Source organism: Pongo abelii, chromosome 5 (genome assembly GCF_028885655.2).
Source record: "Pongo abelii isolate AG06213 chromosome 5, NHGRI_mPonAbe1-v2.0_pri, whole genome shotgun sequence".
Lineage (NCBI taxonomy): Eukaryota > Metazoa > Chordata > Mammalia > Primates > Hominidae > Pongo > Pongo abelii.
Window position 1 is genome coordinate 80892432 of NC_071990.2, and position 24901 is coordinate 80917332.

Here is a 24901-nt window from a genome sequence, read left to right on the forward strand (position 1 = left end):
AGGCAGATAGGTAGAAAACACTAAACTCTTAAGGCCATTAGGTATTTAGTAATTTTCATGTATATTTACTTTTTAAAGCTAGAAATAAAGTTGTAGGCTTGTAAAAATTACAGTTGAGAAAATTTTCTTAGTAATACATAATTTAGAACAATTATTAATTTTATTAATACCCTTTCAGCATCTCTTAGTGTTGAACTTGAATTTATGAATTCTAGCTAATTTATATATCTCTGGCACTGAATATAGCTAGGGTATGAAGTGATTAATATTGGACTACAAATAGTAGTTTCTGGCTATGTAAGTAAACTTGGAGTTCTTCATTTTTTGTAGTATTAATCCATGATTTAATATGAAGGAATTTATGTTCAAGAAAAATACAGATTTCTAATGGAGGAGTGATATACAGCAATGCACTGAGGCAGATGGTGGATGATAAGTATGTATAGATCCCACCTGCTTTATGGAATGTAAAGCTTGATTCGTCTGTAAAAAATTAATTTGAGAAAATGGTAGGGAATTGCTGGGAGTCTGTGAGAGAATTCTAGATTTAACACTTTGATTAGTCTCAGGAAAAACAGCCATTATATAATCTTAGGTTATATTTTCTATTTTTAAACAAATATGGCAAGCATAACACCTCCCTTTTTAAAATACACAATTTTTGCAATTTCTCAAGACTTAGGGAAAGGACCAAGCTAGATATATGTTTATATTTAATATTTCTGAAACCCATTTTGGGCAGATTTCTATCTGCTATAACAGTGGTTATGAGCTTGGACCACACAGTGGCCACACTATCTATAACCGAGTTCTTTAATATGTCTTTGCCTGTTTTCTCATCTGTAGCATTGGGATAAATCTAGTATCAGTCACATTGAGTTGTAAGGATAAAAGGTGATACTTTAAAGGTGCTTAAACGTGCCTAATATGTTGAAAGGGCTCACTAAATATTAGCTTTTCTTATTCTTATTAATATATTGGAGTTTTCTTTATTTCTCATCAAAGGTGACCTTTTCATCTAAGTGCTATTTATAATTTAAATATCTGTTAGGTCTTTGTTAGTTGTCTGTCATCCTCACAGTTGCCCTTCTGTGTTTTCTTCTGTAATTCATGGGCTGGAAACAAGTAAACTGTATTTTCCTCACCCCTTTGCTAGCTGAGTTTCATTAGAGGGTGGGAGGAAGGTAGAAAGGAAGCCACTGAGGTTTTTGAGGCACCTTTGGTAGTGGCAGTTGAGGAGACTTTGCTGTGCTGCAGTGACCGTTGTTCCACAGTGTAGATGGCAGCGATGTTGGTGGCAGGGCATTTAATAGGGATGGGTCTGCTCAGCAGCAGCCAATGGTGGTTCCAGCACTGACAGTGGCTCCTGTGGGCTGTTGGGTCCAGCTCAGAGGTGGTAGCAGCTTTCTGATCCTTGGTTTGCATTGTTTCACCATTTGTTACTCTAGCCCTTCCAACATCTTTGTAACAGATTCCCTGAATTAAATCAAAATTTTCTGGAGAGGTTGCCCTCGAGAAGAGGGGGTTCATCAATAAAATCAGCAGCTGTCATTTAATGTTAGATATGGAATAAGGAATTTTGCAGTCTAATAAATATAGCATGTATTCCCCGTATATCTTTCTTACCTGAAAATAATTGTCTTTTGTCAGTGTGTCCCAGTGACTTTTTCTGTCTCCTCTGCATTTAGGAAGTCAGTGGACACAGCTAGTGCTTGGTGTCTAGGGGGGATTGTTGCTCCTCATGGGTAATATTGGATTTATGAAAACTGAGGGACTTACATTACCAAAAGCATGATGTGAAAAATATATTAAATATATACTAATATTTCAATGATTTAAAGTCATCTACCCAATAGAAGCCACTATATTTCATTGATTCTAAGCTACCCCTTCCCCCCCTCATATTTTAATATCTCTGATATTGGATTGTGAGTTAAAAACAATAGCATGTTGCAGTTATCTCATCCAGTGGCCAGTAGTTGCTGTTATCTGCTTATGTGCCAATATAAAAATCATAATACAGCTTAGAATAAAATTCCAGAGACACCAGAGAAGGTGTCTCTTCTGACAAGTTGAAGACTCTTTTGACAAGGAGATGCTAAATGGTTGTGGTGAGGTAAAAGGGTGGAGAGGTGGGAAATCACAGTAGTTTGACAACCCTTGCAAGCAGGAGTCTAAAGTAGGCTATGCCTAATTACTGAGCTACCTTGAGAGCCTAGCATCAATCTTTTAATTTTTTAATGAATTCATTTAGAAAAGCGCTGCATCACTGATGTGCTTGGTGACACAGAAAATGAGATTCTCTGGAGAAATGTGGACACTGATATATGTCAAAGAGGGTTGGAGAAGAATTACATTTGGATTTCTTCATGAATTTTAGAAATTGATTAAACCAACTTATTTTGCTTATGTTTTGTTTTTATGTCTGTGTCAGTGTGATAGATAATAAAAACCCATATCTAGTTAAGTCTACAATTTTTTCTTTCAATAAGAATAAAATAAAAATTCTAAAAAGTGTATCAGTTTAATTAGCAGTTTTTTTCTAATGGTTCATACAATAATGATGCACTTTATTGAAATATTTTTTCTATTTCTGTATAATTCTTTTTGTTAGGTAATATTTTTTCCCTTTTAAACTCTTATGTGCTGATGTAGAATGGCTTTAAAATATCGCCCTTTTATTCAGTGTTCAATTTTTTTTTTTGCCAGTTCTCCAATTTACCTTGTAAAATTTACACCCTATGAACAAAGTTTGTTCTATATGTGTAGCTCCTTGCTATAGAAAATGCATTGGAAAATATTTGCCAAAGGAATTCAAATATATTAAACATGAAAGACAAACAATTGCCAGTAAAACTGGTGATAGGAGAACTTTTGCTACACTATTAAATGCTGCATACTAGAGAGTACAGTAAACAAACAAAAAACCCTAAGGGTAATTGCAAAGATTGAACAAGTTTTGTTATAAATGTGGCCAAATTTTAATGTGTTGTGTATTAAATATACTGATGCATATTATGGAATATCAGTCTCATCAAAGCTTCTTTTTTTGTTTACATTAAATGAGACAGGGAAATGTAATGAAGTTAATTTGGAAATTTTGTAAGAAATATGAAGGTGACTTATCATATCATTACTTTTGTGATTTACGTTTGCCAACTTTTTTTTTTTTTTGAAATGGAATCTCGCTCTGTTGCCCAGGCTGGAGTGCAGTGGTGTGATCTCAGCTCACTGCAACCTCCATCTCTCAGTTTCAAGCGATTCTTATGCCTCAGCCTCCTGAGTAGCTGAGATTACAGGCACGTGCCACCATTCCTGGCTAATTTTTTTGTATTTTTAGTAGAGATTGGATTTCACCATATTGCCCAGGCTGGTCTCGAACTCCTGACCCCAAGGTGATCTGCCTATCTCGGTCTCCAAAAGTGCTAGGATTACAGACATGAGCCACTGCACCCAGCAAATATTTGGCAACTATTTTGAAAAGATTCCTAATTTATCTCGTTATGCAAAAGAACTGGAAATGTGAGACTTACCAGTTAATTAATTATTGAAGAAAAAAATTAGACTGCATTTGAGTTTAAATGGGTCCAAGACTTTCTGTTTCAAGTTAATATTGCTGTTCATTTAAAAATAACGGGTGTTTTTTTTTTTTTTATTTTTCAGTGTTACTCAGTGATAATAAGAAAACATTATCCTCTGAAACAATAAGAGTATAAAACTTTTACGACCTTAAAATCATGTTTTATATGTACAGGTATCTCAGTTTAAGAAGTCTCCTGGCCAGGCGTGGTGGCTCACGCCTGTAATCCCAGCACTTTGGGAGGCCGAGGCTGACGGATCACCTGAGGTCAGGAGTTCAAGGCCAGCCTGGCCAACATGGCAAAACCCTGTCTCTACTAAAAAAAAAAAAAAACTAGCTGGGTGTGGTGGTGGGCACCTGTAATCCCAGCTACTCAGGAGGCTGAGACAGGAGAATTGCATGAACCCAGGAGGTGGAGGTTGCAGTGAGCTGGGACTGTGCCACCGCAGTCCAGCCTGGGCAACAGAGCGAGACTCTGTCTCAAAAAAAAAAAAAAGAAAGAAAAAAAAAAAAAGAAGTCTCCTGGTTACATGCAAGATATTAGCTGATTATGACTTGATATAATTATATTTAGACTGTTGATTGGTCCTTGGTTTTCATTTAGTGGTCAAGAGTGTCTAGCAAAATGCTGACTGGCATATGCAGACACTGAATTTACATCTTCACATATTCATGTCTCTCAATATTCAGAACTCAGTTAAATTTATCCAGGAAGATAAGGAGGTCATAAATAGAATACCAAATGTGGTTTTGCTTCTTTTATAGTTAGAGAGCTTTGTTAATATCCTCACTTTCTTCATTTGTACTAGCATTTCCAAACAGAATTTGTTTCACAAGGAAGTATCAATGTATAGTGTCTCTGTCAGGCCTTGCATTAAGCCCAGTTTCTCATAGTCGGTTTTCAATGACATTTCTAATTTGGTGTACTTCCTATTATATCACAACTTATTTTCCCAGCCATCTAAGGGAGACTTGTTAAGGTGGGTCAACCTCATTTTTGTTTTTGATTTTAATATTAAAAATTTTGTTAAAATTTTTATTTTGAAATAGTTCAAACAAAAAGATTGCAAAAATAGTATGAAGAATTCATATGTACCTTTCACTCAGCATTCCCCCATATTAACCTCATACATAACCACGGTAATATTGATCAATACCAGGACATTAGCATGGATATAATACTATTAACTGTTCTATTCACTTAATTCCAATTTCATTAATTGCCCCACTAATGTCCTTTCTTTGGACTGAGATTCTATCCAGAGTCTATTGTTCTTTCTCCTTAGTCTCCTTTATTCTGGGGAAGACAGTTCCTTTGTCTTTTTTGTCTGTCGTGGTCACCACATTTGGTCAGCTCTTTTGTAGACTGCTCCTCAAATTGGGTTTGTCTGATGTTTCCTCATGATTAAACTCAAGTTATGTCTTTTTGGCAAGAATATTATAGAAGTGATAGAAGTGACAGAGTGTCCATTTTAGTGCATCATATGAGATGATGTTTACTTGTTTTTACTCTTCTGTTGTGAATATGTACCCCACTGCTGAGAATGCCAGCTTTTAGCCTTTGTGCATCTAGTTATATTTATTTTTCAAGATTTGCCTTTTTAAAATGGTTTTCTTTATTTGCTGCACTTCATTTGATCTGTCACTTCTTTGCCTTCCTTTTGCCATAATTCCCAGTAAAACCTTGTCATGCTTATGGCTTGAAAGTCTATATTATGTTGTGGGAGCCTCACCCACTGTTGCTCCCAGGAGTCCTCTCTGGTTTATTCCCTTGGGACACTGAGACTTATTATACCAATTTATTTTGTCCAAACATGCTCTCAATAATCACTGTGGGTTAAGTACTACCAAAGGTTGGCACTTAATTATTATCTTATTTATTGAAAGTTAATTTTATCTTCTAATGAGATGGTATCTTCTTGCCAGCGAGGACAATTCTACAGATTTTTTTTTGATTACTTGGAGAGAGAAACAAATATTTTTAATAGTATCTTGATTTAGTCTTTCTAATATCGACTGTTAATCTTTAGATTTTTTGATAATTTAAGGTGAAGAGGGGAGGAAAAGATTGGGTACAACTGTGTTTAGGGAATAATTTAAAAGTGATTACTAGAAGAAAGTGCACTTAGTTTTCTTGTTCATATATTCTTTCTTATCTCTAGCATCAGTGCCAAAAGTAACAGTTGGCATAGAAGTGAAAATTGTCCAAAAAAAGACTGATTAATAACCTCAAAGCTGAAAGGAGATTACTAATTCAGAAAATGACAGTTGTAATATAGAAATCCAATATTAGTTTATAGTTGATTATCAGTTTTATACAGAAAATAATAGTGATAACTCTTTTTTTAGCCTTAATGACTCTGTCATTGAATTACTTCAAATTGTGATGATATTTTCTTCCTAAGAGCTGATTAATTTAATGTGTTCACACTTTGTTCCAATAATGGTCCCAAGATTACAGGTGGAATACTGGGACACAAAAATAACACAATATTTTGTCAGAGATGACCAAACTCATTAGATGCAGAGACAAAGCCAGAATTGGGTTTCTGGTTGGGTAGATTTACCCACCTCCTACCTTTCCCCATTAGACTGAATTTTAACAAACCAGATAGGCTTTCTCAGGTATGGAGACTTCAAATATGCTGCTGTAATCAGACAGCATGAGCTAACATATTTTAGAAATATACTTGACTTCATTTTAAATAGAGAACATTTATGTTTTCTCACTATTTCATGTGTAATGCAATATGAATAAAGCCCTATCCGAGTTTCATGTTTGTGGGGAAACTAGCATTACTGCAGATTAGTGACAGGGCAGAAAAATGACCTTATTATCTCTGTAATGGTAATAGTGTGCATCACAGGGAAACTTGTGTTGTTAAGAGTGAGTTGTTATTTTGTTGCAGATGCTTTCTGTGCAAGTTATTAATATATTGAATCAGAAAGATTGGAAAGTGCTATCTAGGGACTTAGGAATATAATTTATAAGTTTCAGTATTCACCTTTACTTGAAATATCATGTAGATCTGATTTTGTAGATGTATACACAAGCATAAACATGGTTTCACGTTTGTGTATACCTTTTCTTTCTTTATGGAATATCCTATCTATTTTTCTTGTGTCAAGTACCTCTGTCTCTAAGACCCACAGCAGTTGTATCCTCCGTGATGAAACCTTCTATCCCTGTAACCAAGTTGTTGCTTCCCTTTAGATTCCCAGAGCAATTTGTTCCCATTGCTATATTATGTTTTTATTTGTTGGCTTATAAATCTATTTCCATCTTTGTAACTCACAGTTGAGCATGTGCTTCTCAATGGCAATTCAGTTTTTCAATTCATATTCCAGCATCTTGCATAATGCCTGCATATATTGAGTATGCAGCAACTATTAAGTGAAAAATGTATATTAAACTTGGTATGTATATATATATTATTTACACACCTCACCTCTTCCAAAAATGTGTTTAAGATGGATTATAAGGAATATAGCAAATTAGAAGAAAACTGGAAGAAAAAAGGAGGAGGATGGGAAATAGAATGGGGCCAAGGATGAGCAAATTCACAGCATGAATCTCTAAGTGAATGTATAGTATGAATGAGTGCATTTGCATGTACACGGAAGTGTATATGTGGAAACTTACAATATACATTAAAAAAATCTGTTTGATATTTGCATTTTTACAATTTTGGCCTTGAAAAGATTTCTTATTTTTCTGAGTTGTTCATTTTGTCACTATTTATCTGATGCTGAAGTGTTTCTCTGAGGAATGCTTATTAGTGCTAAGATTCTAATGTAATCAGCGTGTGGTGAAATGGAGCGGTGTCAGTTAGTCCCACTTCTGTGAAAATAGGAATGTGTAATATGACTGTGTATGGTGCTCTTTAGCTTCTGAAGATTCGTGCTCTAACTCATGTCACCTGCTCTCTTTTAGAAAGCACATAGCCGTGGGGTAGGAATGCAAGAAAGCTAACTTGGAATAATAGCCTTTTCCTGGAATAAATATGTTTTAAATTAAATTTAGCTAAGAAGTACCTATGAATTCTAGCTTGCTTTCCAGGTGACTTGTTTGCCAAATTTAAATAAATGGACATATTAAAATTAATTCTTATTCTCCTGTTCTCAGGATAACGTTTAAGCAAATCTAAGAAGAGGTTTTTTTTTTTTTTTTATTCTAAGTATGGTGTTTTTAAAATAGAGAATACAACTTTGTTTGCTTTGTTGTTCCTTAGTTAATTGTTAAAATAATGAGGCCTTATTATTTGGGGTGATTTATTTAAGACAATAGAGCAATTAATTGCTCATTGGCAACCTGACAAAGGAAATGGGCCAAGATGCCAACCCATTTCTTGTGGTCTGCCAGCCCTTAGAGTTGTGTGTTCCAGGGATTTGCTAATCACCAGCTGGTAACTGATTTACAAGGCGGGAAAGACAGGAGGACTCTTGAATCATGGCCACTCACAAGTAAGATGGAATGTGTACTGGCTTTAAGCCTTGTCTACTGGCATTCAGATGTTGCTGCCAGGGGAAAGACTTGATGATGGCAAAGAGCCTATGTGCTATCTTTGGTGCGTTTGTCCGATGTCATCAGCATTGTTCTTGACCCTCACTTTGGTTTAACAATTAAGACCTGCTAAGTAGAATATACCACTTCAGTGATATATGTGTGCCTCCCTGTTTATTTGTCCACCTGCCTGTCCATTCATCTATCCATCTGTCCATCTATCCATCCATCCATCCATCCATCCATCCATCCATCCATCTATGCATCCATCCATGCAATGAATACTGGGGTTAAGCCATCAATGAATGGACTAGAATTAACCTCTGAAAGCATTGTTTACAATTGGGGCTGGCAATCTTTTTCTGTAAACGAACAGATGGTAAATATTTTAGGTTTGCGGACCATACTGTCTCTGTTGGAACTAGTCAGATCTGCTGTTGTAGGGTAGAAACAGCCATAGACACTGTGTAAATCAATGGCATGGTTGTGAGCCAATGAAATGCTGTTTACAAAAAAATCAACTTGCAGCTATAGTTAGCCCACCCCTCATTTAGACAGTGGAAGTATCTGACTCAACTTAGTTTGGGAGCTACATAAAAACTTTTAAAGAAGTGTATTAATGCTTATAAGTTTTCTAACACTGCTTTATTTTCCAGGTTTGTTAGCTTAATTATTGTGTATTTTGGGATTTATCTAAAAAAGTAATTTTATAGATTTTACTGTTTTCTTTTTTATTTAAACATATTAATCATTTAAATGATATTCAGCTCTCACTGACACTGATTATATAAATGTCATTGGATTGGAAATCTACAAAAAAACAAGGAATAAAATTCACCACTGTATCACCCGTAAAGCACCCATTACATTTAATAGTTTTTACTTATAAACATGATTTTAAAAACTACTTTGACATGGAAATATGGTCAAGATATATTGATGAGTGAAAAAAATGCAGATTGTAGAAGAGTTCTGAGCAGTGTGTACAATGTGATTCTATTTGTAAAAAGAAAAAATATTATATATGCATACACTAACATATGGTAAATATCTGAATAGATATGGAATCAGTTCTTAGTTTTCAAGCAAATGAAATCAACTCTCCAATATAAGCAGAAGAAATTTATTGAAGGATAATAAATTACTCACAGATTTCTGGAGTCCCTGAGAATCAGGTTTAGAGGCCATGTATCTAGACGCAATACCCCCCAAATAACTGGTTCTGCAAAGAGGCCCTGGCAACTGTCAGTCTGAATCCTTGATACTACTAAGCCTAGATGCCGGATTTGCCTCCACTGTTAGCAGTATTCCAGAATGAATTGTAGACAGTTACTGCTCTTCTGTGTCATCAGCTTCCAATTCAGCGTCTGCTGTGGGTGCATTGGATTGCCAGAGCCCAAGTTTTGTGCCCTGGCTGCAGAGGAACCTTAGTGGAGAAGCATGTGGAACTCACTTCTGTAGTGGACAAAGGGCCCTGCCTCCTAAGGTAGGGGATTTACCAAATGTAGGAAAAGGATTCAGAATCTTGGATGCCAGAAAGAATGAGAGCTGTCTACAGCAGACACCTGGGAAATTGTTAGCATTGGTTACTTCTGGATGGTGGAGTTGGAAGGGCTAACTGGGAGCCTTCCAGAGGGAGGCTTTTACTTTAATTTTACTCTTCTGTCCTTTTTGAATATACATATATAATAAAAAAGTCCATGGGGAAAATGAACAAAAGGGAACAACAGTTTTTTCCAGCATTTCCACTGATAATATTTTCACATAAGAACTCAAGAATGGCTAGGCGTGATGGCTCACGCCTGTAATCCCAGCACTTTGGGAGCCTTGGGGGGTGGATCACCTGAGGTCAGGAGTTCGAGATCAGCCTGGACAACATGTTGAAACCCTGTCTCTACTAAAAATACAAAAATTAGCAGAGTGTGGTGGTGCGTGCCTGTAATCCCAGCTACTTGGGAGTCTGAGAATCACTTGAACCCAGGAGGCAGAGGTTGCAGTGAGCTAAGATTGTGCCGCTCCACTCCAGCCTGGGTGACAGAGTGAGACTCTGTCTCAAAAAAAAAAGGCCAGGCACATGCCTGTAATCCCAGCATTTTGGGAGGCCGAGGTGGGTGGATCATTTGAGGTCAGGAGTTCAAGATAGCCTGGCCAACATGGTGAAACTCTCTACTAAAAATACAAACTCTACTAAAAATACAAAATTTAGCCTGGCGGTAGTGGTGTGCACCTGTAATCCCAGCTACTCGGGAGGCTGAGGCAGGAGAATCATTTGAGCCTGGGAGGCGGAGGTTGCAGATCACACCACCGCACTCCGGCCTGGGTGACAGAGTGAGACTCTGTCTCAAAAAAAAAGAACTAAAGAAGGCTTCTCAGCATAACTGGGCAGTTTTATCAACTTTGTACTCAATTTTATTTTGAAATTCAGTTTATAATTTTCTCCCAGATTCAGTCATATCTATATAACTTGATTGGGCAGAGAAGTTCATAAAATGGTTTTCTCTCAGATACCAGTGGCTTCCTTTTGGCTTGGTAGAGCTGATTTAGTTTATCTTTTTGAGGTCTACAGTATTCAGCTTTGAAAATTAAGGTGTTGTCAGTGACTCTGATTGATGAAGTGTTCATAGATCTAAGGTGAAAAAATATAATCTACTTTAAAATTTGGCCCTACTGTTTTTTCCAAACCCCCATAAATTTGCTACTTTCTAGAAAATTGATCTGAGAACTTAATTCAGTTTAATAAAGTTTTATCACATGTAATAATTTTTAAGAACAATTTTAGATTTACAGAAAAAGTATGAACATAGTACGGAGTTCTTAGATACCACACACCGGGTTTGCCTTATTATTAACATCTTACATACATGTAGGATACAATTATTATAGTTAATAAACCAATATTGATACATTCTCATGACTAATGTTCCTTCTTTATTAAGATTTCTTTAGTTTCTAAAGTTTATTTTTTTGTTCCAAGATAGCTGATATATTTTATACATTTATATTGCATTTATTCATCTGTGCAGTAATGTCATGGAGCCATATCATAAATGCTATTTCTGTTTTAAGTAATATAGAATTTAGAGAAACAAAATATAAAGCTTTGCTACAATGAGCTTCTTAAATTATTTTATGCTCAAGTGTCACCTCAGAAAAAATGACCTTTTTTTTTTTCCTGTTCTGTATTTAGCGGAAGAGGTCCCTGTAGAACCATACAACATCCCACTGTCCCAGGCCGAAGTCATACAGGAAGGGAGTGATGTTACTCTAGTTGCCTGGGGCACTCAGGTGAGTAGCATTGATCCCAACTGTTAAAACCTACGTTGTGCTTGGAAGCTCTCATTTTAAATCCTGATACATGAAAAATTGAAAACAATGTTTTCTTTATATCTCAGATTAAGTCTGGTGCTACTGATGCTAATTTCTTTTTTCCCTCAACTTTATTGGTGTGTAATTGACAAATGAAATTATATATATTCAAGGTATATATGTGATGATTTGATATATGCATACATTGTGAAATGATTACCATAATCAAATTAATTAATGGATCCATCACCACACATAGTTACTATTTTGTGTGTGGGGGTAGGGGCGAGGACACTTCAAATCTATTATTTTCCCTAGTCACTGCTGTATATTAGATCCTGAGAACTTCCTCATCTTATAACTGAAAGTCTGTGGTACTGGTTTCTGAGTGAAGGTGAGGTGTCTATATATATTAAAATGTATACGCATGTGGTGGCCATAAATATATTACAACAATGTATTGATTAGAAACACATTTCTTTTGGAATACATGTATACCCACGTTACTTTTGCTGCAAGTGGCTATAATCTTTTTCATCACATTTCCTGCCGTCTCTCATGATTACTTTGCTGATCATGTCGACCCATCCACTGGTCCAGCCTCAAAATTCCATATCTTTCTTTTTTTCCAGTGACCCTCTCTACTGATCCACTTCATTTTCCCCCAGGCTTGTTGTCACTTTGCTCTACCTCCCAGCTTTTTCTCTGGCCACGAACTCCTATCTCTTCTACTTTTCTCTCTCCTTCTTTTAAAGATATGGTCAGTTTTTATTTTTCTGTATAAAGGAAATCCTTATTTTAGGAAATTTAGGGCAACACAATATAAAGAAGATAACAAAAATAGTTTTCAATATCATAAGCTCCTACTCTCCTTTCCTTTTGATTTTTGGCATGGAGAGCTGGAGTCCTCATGGTTTCTCACCTTCCGTGGGGTAACTCTGCTGCTTGGCGAGTTGTATCCCATTGATAGTGACCTTGGTGGGTGTGGCAAACCTTTTTGCTGTCCTTCTGTCCACTTTTTAATCCACATCTCTGTTACCGTCAGCTCATGACCTTACTTCTCTTTTTAATAGGGAAGTAAGGGTATATTAGATATTAATTCACATAACTTGCTCTTCCTCTTGCTTCTAATTCTTTCCTTCTTCCCTTTGTCTTTGAAGAAGAGGTGTCTGGTTTACATACCAACCTCTGCAAATCAGTTTCAGACTGCGTTCCATTTTACCTTCTCCAGGACTGTATATTAGCTAGTCCCTCTCTCTCCTGCATCTTCAGTTTTCCATTTCTTGTTGCTCTTATTTAAAAAGTATGTCTCTCTTCACTATTTAAAGAATTCCTTTCTCCTTAAATACCATTACGTCTCCCTCCTTTTAACACTGAACTTGAACAACTGTTTTCTAGTGTCTATATTTAATTGCTTAAATTCATTATATTTTTGTAGCTGTGAGTTCTATTCCCACTAATTTACTGTTTTTGTCAACATTACTGATCTTCTAGTTGTTTAAATTCAGCTCTTATTCCTGCTATGGTATGTGATACTGGCTGCTATCCCTATGAAATCTTTTCCTCTTAAGTTTCTGCAATACACTGTCTCCTGGTTTTCTTTCTAGCTCTTTAACTGTCCTTTTTATCTCCTTTTTTTCTTTCCTTCCCTCCGTTTTTCCCTCCCACCCTCCCTCTCTTTCTTCCTTCCTCTCCTCTTGGTCCATTTTTTCCTTAAATGTTGGTGATTTTTACCCTTTACTTCTCCCTCTACATGCTTTCTACCTATTCGTGTGACTTCATTTACCTTCTGCATGCCATCTTTGTAATCAGTATTTGTGGTACTGACTTCTCTCTCTAAGCACCTCTTTCCATCTGTTTTCTAGACATCTATACTTGTTATTTTTGCAGAATATGGGATTCAACATATTTAAAACAAATTTTTGAATTCTCCATGCAGATCAATTCCTGAGACTTTAAATACTATCTCTAATAGTAATGTCAGAATTCAACTAGTTTTTGAGGCTAGAACCTTTGTAGTCATTCTCTGCATATTTTTCTCTTTATTTCAGGTTCATGTGATCCGAGAGGTAGCTTCCATGGCAAAAGAAAAGCTTGAAGTGTCTTGTGAAGTCATTGATCTGAGGACTATAATACCTTGGGATGTGGACACAATTTGTAAGGTATGAATATAATGGTGATAGAATGTCATTTCTCTGAAACCTTTGGCCAAATATGTTGTATATTTGCAAATAATTCTTTTGAAATTGTGAGCTACGTGAGCATTTTCAATTGACTTAAAACTTTTAAATTTGCAGCATGAAAGAAAGTTGTATAAACAGCTTCATGCTCAAGGAAACAAATCACTATAGAATTTATTTTTCCTCCTGTAGTTTCCTTTGTTTAAAATATTACAAAACGGGATCCTTTATGCAGTCACCTTGAGTTGAGTTATGTGAGTCATAGAGCATATCAAGGATGCTGAAGGCACCTGTGTTTTTGACTTCTTATTAGTTATGGTTCAGTAAGCTAGGTTTAATTTAGTCAGGTAAATTAAGTGATTTGGCTGAATTTTCATTTATCTTCTCTCCAAAAGTAATGGGGATGGATTTTTAAAAAACATAACTCTGTATATAGTCTTAATACTGTGGATTACAGTCTAAGGGTTATGTGGAGATTCTGGCTGCTCTAATTTACAGTTTCTATCTAAGTAGCCTCATGACCTTTGGCCTGATTACATTGGTCTTGTTTTTACTCTTAAGATTTACATAGCCAGTTCCCTCTTAAGAATATAGCTTAGCTCTCATTTACTTCTTTATATCCAGTATCTTTCACACCAATGTCAAGATAATTTAAGAAGCATCTATTTTCATATTGATACAAAGAAGGTTAAGCACTCTGTTTGTAGTAGTCTTATCAAGTAAGTCTAGCTACGTGTATTGTAAATTATATGTACCTAGTCTTAATAGATAAGTACAATAGATATATGTACGATTAATAGATACATGTACAATTACATGTAAAATTGTAGGAAACAATGACATCTATTATTTTTTCTTGATATACTCTATAGTCCTAAGACGTAGGGCATTTTATATTTACCACTTTTAAGAGCTTTGGCATTCTCATAGCTTTTACAGGCTATTTCTTGGGTTAGTTACATGAAAATAACCTGCAGATACTACTGCTGTAAAAGTGTAGCCTAGGATGTTTTTAGGTGAAGAGTGTTTTATAATTTGGTAGAAGATGTAAGATTTGTTATAGTAAATGTTTCTGAAGACTCACTTGACACCATCTAAACACTTGACATACTTACAAATGATCCTGAGCCATTCTATTTGTAGTTGCTGTAATTAAGAGCTATATTTCAGATTGAGTTATTCATAGCTTCATGAAAATAATTTAATGCTTTTTGCAGGCATTTTCAAATCAAGTCAGACACTGGGTTTTCTTTCAAATAGCCAAATGTTCCAAATTATAGTTAAACTAGAGTTGGCTTCTTGTTTGCAACATGTATCCACCACTTATCCTGGGGTTTGTATTTTTAGTGTAGATGGTGCTTTTGTATAGGGATATGATGTTTTGTCATGGCGCAGTGCAGAGGGCATTCACATATATATGGTCAGGGCAAGCACTTTTAGAACTTTATTTACGTATCTATCTATATATATAAATAATACCTTAAACATTCAAAAAACATTTGTAGCAGCTTATGGTAAAGCACAAGTATACTAATACTTCATTTTGGCAACCGTGGAAGCAAAGAGAGGAGAGTTAGGGGCAGAAAGAAGGATGAAGTTGTTTATATTTACATCGATATCAGTTTGCTTTTGCATCACTGTATTAAATCTACTGGTTGCATCTTAGTCTGATCCTAGAATGCAGATCCATTTTCCTTAGGGCTCTATCCTACTGGGAAAGATGAAAGAGGAGACAAGTGATCTCTACTGAAGGAGAAAGTGATGCATCAGACCTCTGACTTATTAGTGTCATTATTTTGTTTTGTTTTGGGATGCTTTCATCCGGTTGTGACAGTGAAAGCCAGCTTCTTGATTGCTTTGGGTCTATTTGAGACTCTCTTTATTGCTGATGATGGTACCTCTCCTGTTTTCTTTTGATGTATCAAAAGAGGTAAAGTTTTGATACTTAGCTTTTTCCTCCTAGGATTTAGAGATGATTTTAAAGAAGAGGGCCCTAAAACCAAATATGTATAAGGAAAATCAGGGTTTTTTTCCCCCAGAGTGAAGCTTTTTTAATTCATCTTGATGAATTCTATAATAACCAAAATTTATATTATAATCTCTTTTAATTAGCTGTGTTTTATCAGTTGTTTTTGTCTTATGACTCATTATAGCCCTGAGTTTTATTCATTATGTGTCAACTAAACCCCAATATATATCTTTTGGAATGCCTGATCAAGAAAAGAAAGCATATTAAAGGCGAAAATGATTTGTTGAACACACATTATCATACTCTATACACTAAAATGCCTCTGGGACACTTGAGGAATTCATACTTCTTGCTTAATCCTTGATACATGGTTTGGAAGTTATAAACCAAAATAAATAGTTGCTCGGGGATAGAGAAAGGAGCAGAGTCTTTGAATGTTGCTCAAGGGAGTTAAAAAATTGGAGACTTAAATGGTCCTAGAAACCACAGCTAGTTTTTCCACCCAATTCTGAACTTGATATTAAAAAGCTAAGCTGGAGACTTCTGAAAAGCATAGTAGAAAATTCTTGAGTTTTGAAGTGCTTAAGAGACAGAGACCTACCCTGTGCCATGGGTGTGTGTGTGTGTGTGTGTGTGTGTGTGTGTGTGTGTGTGTAAGTGGATTGGCTTAAGAGAATCAGCTGTGTGAGTTCAAAGCCCTGAAATGAGTGGCATGTTGACTTATAGCTGCTTTTTAGTTGGCTACACTTGCTATTTGGTCTCAACCAGGTGTGTAGAATCCAGGTGTATAGAGCTCATATTTTGTGGGGCTGTAGTGACAAAATTGAAATTGTGAGGGGATTTAAACACATACTTGACCTTTTATTTGCCAAATTCTAAAGGTGTGACTGGTGAAAGGTAAGTAGAAAATATCTGGAAAGTGAAGCTATCACTTGATAATGAAGTAACAAAGACCAATCATACTCTCAATTGAAAGCCATGGAGAATTAGATCTTACAATTAGAGGCAAACCAGATGTAGACCAGGTCATCTCAAACCCACAACACAGCCTCTACCCCTTTGAGTTTTTATTGAATTATGTACTTTTACTCTATCTGCCCAGCAGAGCAAGGAGTCAATCCTCTCATTATCTGGAACTTCTATAAACCAGCATTCAATAAAAAACTAAGTAGATGAAGAGACAGGAGTATTTGATCAATAACAAAGGGGAAAGAAACAATAAAAGGCAGAAGCACAGCTGATCCAGATATTGGAGTTAGCAGACAGGGACATCTTGATTGTTATGCTTAGGAACATAGAGAAAATAAGGAACAAAAGAGGTAAGAGGGTGGAGAATTACCCTAGAAAGTTGTGTGTGTGTGTGTGTGTGTGTGTGTGTGTGTATCTACATATATGTATATGGATCAAGTAAACTTTGTGGAGCCATCAAAAAAATATATATCCGACAATAAGAACTCAATGAATAGGCTTATAACATATTGGACTCAGTAGATGATAGCAATAATGAACCGGAAGTCTAGTTAATAGAAAATGTCCAGATTGAAGCACAAGTCAGAAAAGAGGATAAAACACATTTGGGATCTGGTCAAAAGATCTGTCTTATATAGAATTTGAATTCCAGAAAAAGAAGAGAGAGAAAATCACTAACAATATCTAAAAAAAAATTCTCATGAAGATTTCAGAACATCATTACACAAGCTTTGTTAACTTTTAAGAAGATTATATTCAAGGAAAACCACACCTGTATGCACAATGGCATAACATGCTTAAATTGCTGACTGTGCTAGCCTACAATTCTATACTCAGTGAAAATATCTTTTTAAAATTAAAGATGAAATAAAAATAGTTTAGGCAAACAGAAACTGAGAGAATTTATCGCTAGCAGGCTCTCAGTAAAAGAAGGTACTGCAAGGGAGCTCCCTTCGGCAGAAGGAAAATGATTCTAAAAGAAAATATGGAGGAGAGCATACACTATAGCTTAGTATTGATTATCCAAAACAGTAGTCATAATTTTCTGTGAAAGTTTAAGTTTAGTGAAGTTTAAGTTAAATATATGGAATTGAAATGTAAGACAATAAAAACACAAAAGCTAGGGGTCTTACATGGAGTTAAAATATTCTGTTGTTCTAGGATTATTATGAAGTGTAATGTTCTGATTAGGTTATAATCAAGGAAACAAGTTATAATCTCCAGTGTAACAACTGAAATAACAGGGAAAGAATGCATATCTAGAAAGTTAATAAGATAACTATAAATTAATAAAAATATTTGGTTAATCCAAAATAAAGAAATAAGTATGAAAAATGGATTGGTCAATAGATAACAGATGATAAGATGATATAAACCCAAATATAGAAGTAATTACATTAAATACAAAAAGATTAAATAAATGTAGTAAAAGTCTAAGATCCTCAGACTTCATGAAAAACAACTACCACCACCACATGTAGCTTAAAAAAGGCATACTTTAAATATAAAGACATCAAAATGTTGAAAATGAAAGGATGGGAAAAGAAAGCTGGTGTAGACATACTAATTTCAAATAAAGCATTAAGGCAAAAAGGACTACTAGAAGTGAAGAGGAGCATTTCATAATGCCAAAGGGACCAGTCCACTGTAAAGATACCATAATCCTAAGTCTATTTCGTCCTTAATAACATAGTTTGAAAATAAATAAAGCCATAAACTAAACAAAACACAGAACTCAGAAGAGGTATGAACATATTCATAGTTACAGCAGGAGACTTTAAGACATCCCTCTTGGCCGGGCGCGGTGGCTCAAGCCTATAATCCCAGCACTTTGGGAGGCCGAGGCAGGTGGATCACGAGGTCAGGAGATCGAGACCATCCTGGCTAACATGGTGGAACCCCGTCTCTACTAAAAATATAAAAAAAATTAGCCGGGCGTGGTGGCGGGCACCTGTAGTCCCAGCTACTCGGGAGGCTGAGGCAGGAGAATGGCATGAACCCAGGAGGTGGAGGTTGCAGTGAGCCGAGATCGTGCCATTGCATTGCACTCCAGCCTGGGCGACAGAGCAAGACTCCATCTCCAAAAAAAAAAAAAAAAAAAAAAAAAAAAAAGGACATCCCTCTTAAATCTTGCTTAATCAAGCAGACAAAATCTTGTTAAGTGTACAGAAGATCTGAACAAAGCAATTTGTAAAGTTGTCCTAATTGTGCACCAAACTATCAATAGAATATGTAGAATATGTAGCATTTGTCAAAATTGGCCAAATGCTGGGGCATAAATATAACCTTAAAAAATTCCAAAAGCTTGGAGTCATTGAGATTATGTTCTCTAACAATAGTGGAATTCAGTTAGAAATCAAGTGAAAGAAAAGGACAACTAGAAAAGCCTCAACTTCCTACAAATTAAGTACCTTACTCTAAATAACCGTGGATTACAGAAGAAACTCAAAAATTAGAAAAGAGACTGAACTGAATGTTAATGAAGATACAATATATCAAAAGTTTCAAGAACCAGCTTAAGCCATGCTCAGAGGAAACTTTATAGCTGTAAATGTATAAATTTAGGAAATAGGAATTAGAATTAAAAAAATTAATGATCTGAATTTCCATCTCCAGAAAGAAAATCAAACCTAGAGAAAGTAGAAGAAATGAAGTAATCAAGAGCAGAAATTACTGAAATTGAATCTGTAGAGTAGAGAAATTTAATAAAGTAAAATTTAGATCTTTGAAGAGATTAATGTAATTGATAAACTTTTAACTAATGGAAAAAATAGGGTAAAAACAAATGACAAATATTTGTTTGTATGATGAAGAGCCCACAGACAATGGTAAGACAAAGAGGATGTTATGAATAATTTTACAAATAAGTTTTGAGTAAAGTTGACAATTTCCTGGAAAAATATAAGTCATTCAACATTGATACAAGAGGAATTAGAAAATCTGAATAGTCATGATCTATTAAAAAATTAAATTTAATGTTATTAACTCTCATACAGAGAAAACCCCCGGCCTAAATGGCTTTATTGGTGAATTCTCTAAAATATAGTCCTTATGCAAACCCTTATGGAGAGTGGAATCAAAGAGAAAACTTTCAAATTCTTTTTATAAGGCCAGCATAATCTTAATATCAAACGTATTTAGGACAGTATAAGAAAGGAAAATTATAGACAGCTTTTAAAATAAATGTAGATCACATAATGTTCATAAATATTCACAAAGCAGTTGATACAATTCCTCATATTAATAGAAAACAGGAAAAAAGACCTGACTACCTTGATAATGCAAGAGAAGTATTTATTAAAATTCAATATTTATTCATGATTAAAATTTCATAGCAACCTAGAAATGGAAGTAATTATCTTACTCTGGTGAAGAGTAGTTGCAAAATGCCTGCAGCAAAAATTATAATTCCTAGTGAAATTTTGACAGCTTTCCTCTTGATATTAGGACTATCTAGGGAAAAATTTAGTGATACATGTCAGAACTTTACACAGAAAATCACAAAATATTATTCAGGAAAATTAAAGGCCCATAAACTGAAGCATATAGCATGTTAGTGGATTGTAAGGCCAAGAAGAGCCAGAGCAATCTTGAAGAAGAACAAAACTGGAAGACTTAATTATCAAATGTTGAGATGTGTTATTAGTGCTGTAGTAATTATAACATTATATAGGTATAAAAATACACAAATAGACCAGTGGAATAAAATAAGAGTCTAGAAACAGACCTGCTGGTTATCCGATTCAGGACAAAGGTGACTTTGCAATTTTGAGAGGAAAAGGTAGTTTTCTCAATAGAGGATATTGATTCATTTGGGTACTATGAAAAATAATTATATTAACTCTTACCACACAAGCCTCAATTACAGCTGGGTTGCAGATCTAATTGTGAAAGGAAAAAATAATGCTCTTGGGAGAAAGCATAGGTGAATATGTTCTTGTGATCTTGTGCACTAATAAAACACTAACATTAAAAAAGGGCTGATAACATTGTGCTTCATTACATTTAAGAAAATTTATTCATCAAAAGGGTGCCAATAAGACAGGAAATAGGTAATCTACAGATTTGGAGAAACTCAAGGAAACTTATATCTGGAAATATAAAGTACTTATAAAATCAAAAAGAAAAAACCAATATCCAATAAAAATATGGGTAAAAGTCTTGAAAAGGTACACTAAGTGTTGGCAAGAATGTGGAGCAATTCAACTCTCATAGACTATTGTTGGTAATATAAATTTGTACAACCATTTTGGAAAATTGTTTGGCAGTATCTACCTGAACCCTATAACCTAGCAATTCCAATCCTGTATGTGTATATATGAAGAAATATACAAAAAAAAAATACAGAAGTATTCATAGGAACATTACTTCTAGTAGCCCCATACTGTAAACTGCCGAAGTACTCATCAACTAGAGAATGGATCAATAATAAGTAAGTATAATATTGTTCAGCGATGAGAATAAATGAACTAAAAATGTAATGAAATAATGTGTATTCATCTCATAAACACAAAGAAGCCAGACTCAAGTAAGTATATACTGAATGATTTATATAAAGGTAAAAAATAGACAAAACTAATTAATGGTGTTAGAAGTCAGGCTAGTGATTATCATGAGAGTGGTTAATAATTGGAAGAGTGTGTAAGGGCTGAGTTGCTGGTAACAGTTTCTTGTTCTGATTGCTGATTATTCAGGTTAAATTTTTGAAAATTGAGCAGAACACTCACTTGGTGCACCTTTTTTGTGTATATGTTAAACTTGAACAAAATTTTTAAAAAAGAAATAAAAAGAAGCACTATCTTCTGTTTAATTCTTTTCTTTTACTTCACATTGTAGTGAGCCCTTTTATGGACTCAGGGAGAGCCTTGGTGTCCTTAGCCAGGAAGAGTTTCCTTTTATCATGCAGCTCTGTCCACACCCTATGTTCAGTTTCTCCCAGCAACTCAGCTCAGCTGTCATGCTGATGTGAAACAGGAGCTCATAAGTAGGGCTGTTCTCTCCCAAGCCTTCCCAGGAGTAAGAACAGTGGTTAAGGTTATGGGCTTTAATGGACTTTCCTGCTTACATGCAGACCACATTCAAAATGAGTTAAAAAGTGAGCTGCACTGTTAACAAAGCAGTGGCCAGGCCGAATAGCTTTTGAGGTGCTGTCAAGCTTGAAAGGAAGATTTTTCTTAAATAAGGAGAAATTCAGAGAAGCTGCCTTCAAAAATAAGAACTTGATTTTGGCAGGAGAATAAACAAAATGCTTTGAAAGAAACTCAGATTCTCAAGCATCATTGTCATTTAACCTAGAATCAACTACATAACAACACTGCAAAAAAAGAACTGAAGCACAATCATTTACAAGGTCTAGGTGATTTTCTCATATCTATAGAGAAGAAAAAACTGACACTTATAATTCTGACATGTTTAAACTTTACCTGAAGATTAAATTATGCTAATTATTAAAATGTATAAGAATTTGCCTTTATACCATACAGTCTTTTTAATTTATCTTTTTCTGGTGTGTCCTGCCTCCCAGATTAAATTCCAAAGCATATCCTGCTGGCTTTGCCTACATAATATGTCCAAAATCTGACCACTGCTTGATCCTGCTCCAGACTACTAGCATTTCTCACCTGGGTTTTGGCCATAGCCACCTAACAACTGTCTTGCGCTTCTGACCTTTCCTTGCCATAGGCAGAGTTGATACTTTTAATCTGAGTCATATCATGTTCCTTCTAGTCTCAAAAGGCCTCAGTGATTTCCCATTGAGAGAGAAGTCAAATTCCTTACCATGGCCTACAAGAATTTACCTGATTTCATCGCTTTCCACCTCCCACCACCCATCCACCCTTTAGAAAATGTTCTTTCTCCAGAAAGCCCCTTCATTCACTCTGTTATTCTATCGGGGGAACCTACCCCCAATATTTCAACATAGATTCTTTCTATTTTCCATAAGTGTTGGCCAGCTGAGAAATAAAGAGAAAGAGTACAAAGAGAGGAATTTTACAGCTGGGCCGCCGGGGGTGACATCACGTATCAGTAGAACTGTGATATCCACCTGAGCCTCAAATCAGCAAGTTTTTTATTTATTAAGGGTTTCAAAAAGGGAGGGGGTGTAAAACAGGGAGTAGGTATAAAGATCACATGCTTCAAAAGGCAAAAAGCAGAACTACTAATAAGGGTCTAACAAAGAGCACATGCTTCTGAGGGAACAGGACAAAGGGAAAAAGCAGAACTACCGATAAGGGTCCAACAAAGATCACAAGGCAAAGGGCAAAAGCAGAACTACTGATAAGGGTCTATGTTCAGCGGTGCACGTATTGTCTTGATAAGCATCTTAAACAACAGAAAACAGGGTTCGAGAGCAGAGAACCGGTCTGACCAAAAGTTTACCAGGGCGGAGTTTTTCCTCACCCTAATAAGCCTGAGGGTACTGCAGGAGACCAGGGCGTATCTCAGTCCTTATCTCAACTGCATAAGACAGACATTCCCAGAGTGGCCGTTTATAGACCTACCCCCAGGAATGCATTCCTTTCCCAGGGTATTAATATTAATATTCCTTGCTAGGAAAAGAATTTAGCGATATCTCTCCTACTTGCATGTCCGTTTATAGGCTCTCTGCAAGAAGAAAAATGTGGCTCTTTTTGCCTGACCCCGCAGGTGGTCAGACATTATGGTTGTCTTCCCTGGTTCCCTAAAAATCGCTGTTATTCTGTTCCTTTTCTGGTGCCCTGATTTCATATTGTTCAAACACACATGTTTTACAATCAATTTGTACACTTAATGCAGTTATCACAGTGGTCCTGAGGTGACATATATACTCAGTTTACAAAGGTAACAGGATTAAGAGATTAAAGTAAAGACAGGCCTAAGAAGTTATAAAAGTATTATTTGGGAACTGATAAATATCCATGAAATCTTCACAATTTCTGTTCCTATGCTACAGCTACAGCTGGCCCCTCCATTCGGGGTCCCTGACTTCCTGCAACATCATTCTGTTAGGCACTACACAAATACCATTAAGGCCTTCCTTGACCAGCTTATTTGATACTGAATCTTATCAAGACTTTCTTTCACCTTTTCCTTCTTTCCCCTTCTCCGTAGCGATTAGCATGAGCTAAAATGTTATGTACTCTTGTTATTTACATTGTTGATCTTTCTTCCAAGTTCTATGACAGCAGAAATTTTTGTCTTTTGGTTCAAAAATTCCCAGTACCTGCAACAATGACTGTGATAGGATTGGTGCTCAATAAATACTTGCTGAAAAATAATAAATATTAGCAAGAGAAAGTTTAACAATGCTATGAAAACTGTTGTAATATTAAAATGTTTTCAATTTGGTGCTTTTTCTTATTCTTGGTGCTCATAAAAAAGTTTAAAAAGTAACTTTAGAACAGTATTCTATGAATAAATACATTAGTTTATTCTAAATTGAAATATTTATTTAAAAGTTTTAGGTTTTGCTTTGACCTTGCATTTGATTTTTCTTAATGGTTGTCTATGTTTCATAGTGGCATATAGAAATTACTTATTTGAATTCTTATTAGAATAGGAACAGTTTATCTACTTTGAAAGGCAAAGTGAAATTGACTGTACAGTAAACTTCAGTTATGCTTAATTTCTAAGAAATGAGTTTTATGGATAATTACATTTTCTGAATAGATGGGAGTTACTATTTGTATAGCAGCTTTTAAAACTGGGTCTGTCCTGCTGAATTTCGTAGCCATCACAGCCACTGTGCACTGCTTTAGATGAGGGTTCCTTGTTCAAATACACCCTGTTACAAGATACTGTCTCCCAGTCTTCCCTCCCCCTCACTCTCTGCTCAAAGCAATCTCCTACCTTTTTGAAGTTCTTGGGAAGTGGTTTTTTTTTTTTTTTAATTTTAACAAAATTAGGAAATGATAGAGAAAAGATCTTCATTTCTGTTCCCTCCGTTTTTCTCTCCAGCTCTTTTTCCTGCTTTCCATTTATTTTCTCTTTTAAACATAGGTTATGTAGTAGAAGATGAAGACATACTCATAGAAATGAATAGTTGTTCTTTGGGTACATATTGGGCGTGTCTAGTCTCAAGATATTTTAGGGGTAGTCTATCATAGGAGCAGGACAAGGCGTTAGGGGAAAGGAGCTAGAAGTAATTCAGCTGTGGCATGAGGGAGTGACTGTAGCTGGGAGGGAGGGCTCAGTGTCCTTAGACTTAGCATTCTTTCCTCCCATCCTTTCACCCCAGTTATTTCCATTCTTGCTATAGAAAACTTCATTGGGGGAACTGGATAATAGCAAGACAGGCACTAAGGCTGGCAGAGTTAGTGGGAATGGGGAGGATCAGGGAGCAGAGGTCTTCAGCAAAAAAGGAAAGGGAAAGTAGAACTGGAATGGGGAAGGAATCAAACCTCAGTAATTGG

At 35.6% G+C, this 24901-nt stretch overlaps 1 protein-coding gene across 8 annotated transcripts in view; it reads left to right on the plus strand.

The window, feature by feature from the left end:
• BCKDHB (branched chain keto acid dehydrogenase E1 subunit beta) overlaps positions 1 to 24901 on the plus strand; it is a 239714-nt gene that overhangs the window by 78590 nt on the left and 136223 nt on the right. For all 8 annotated transcript variants that reach the window (XM_063724679.1, XM_024247917.3, XM_054556883.2 and 5 more), the window contains 2 exon segments: positions 11272 to 11369; positions 13442 to 13552. In XM_063724679.1, coding sequence (XP_063580749.1) covers positions 11272 to 11369; positions 13442 to 13552 — 209 coding nt within the window.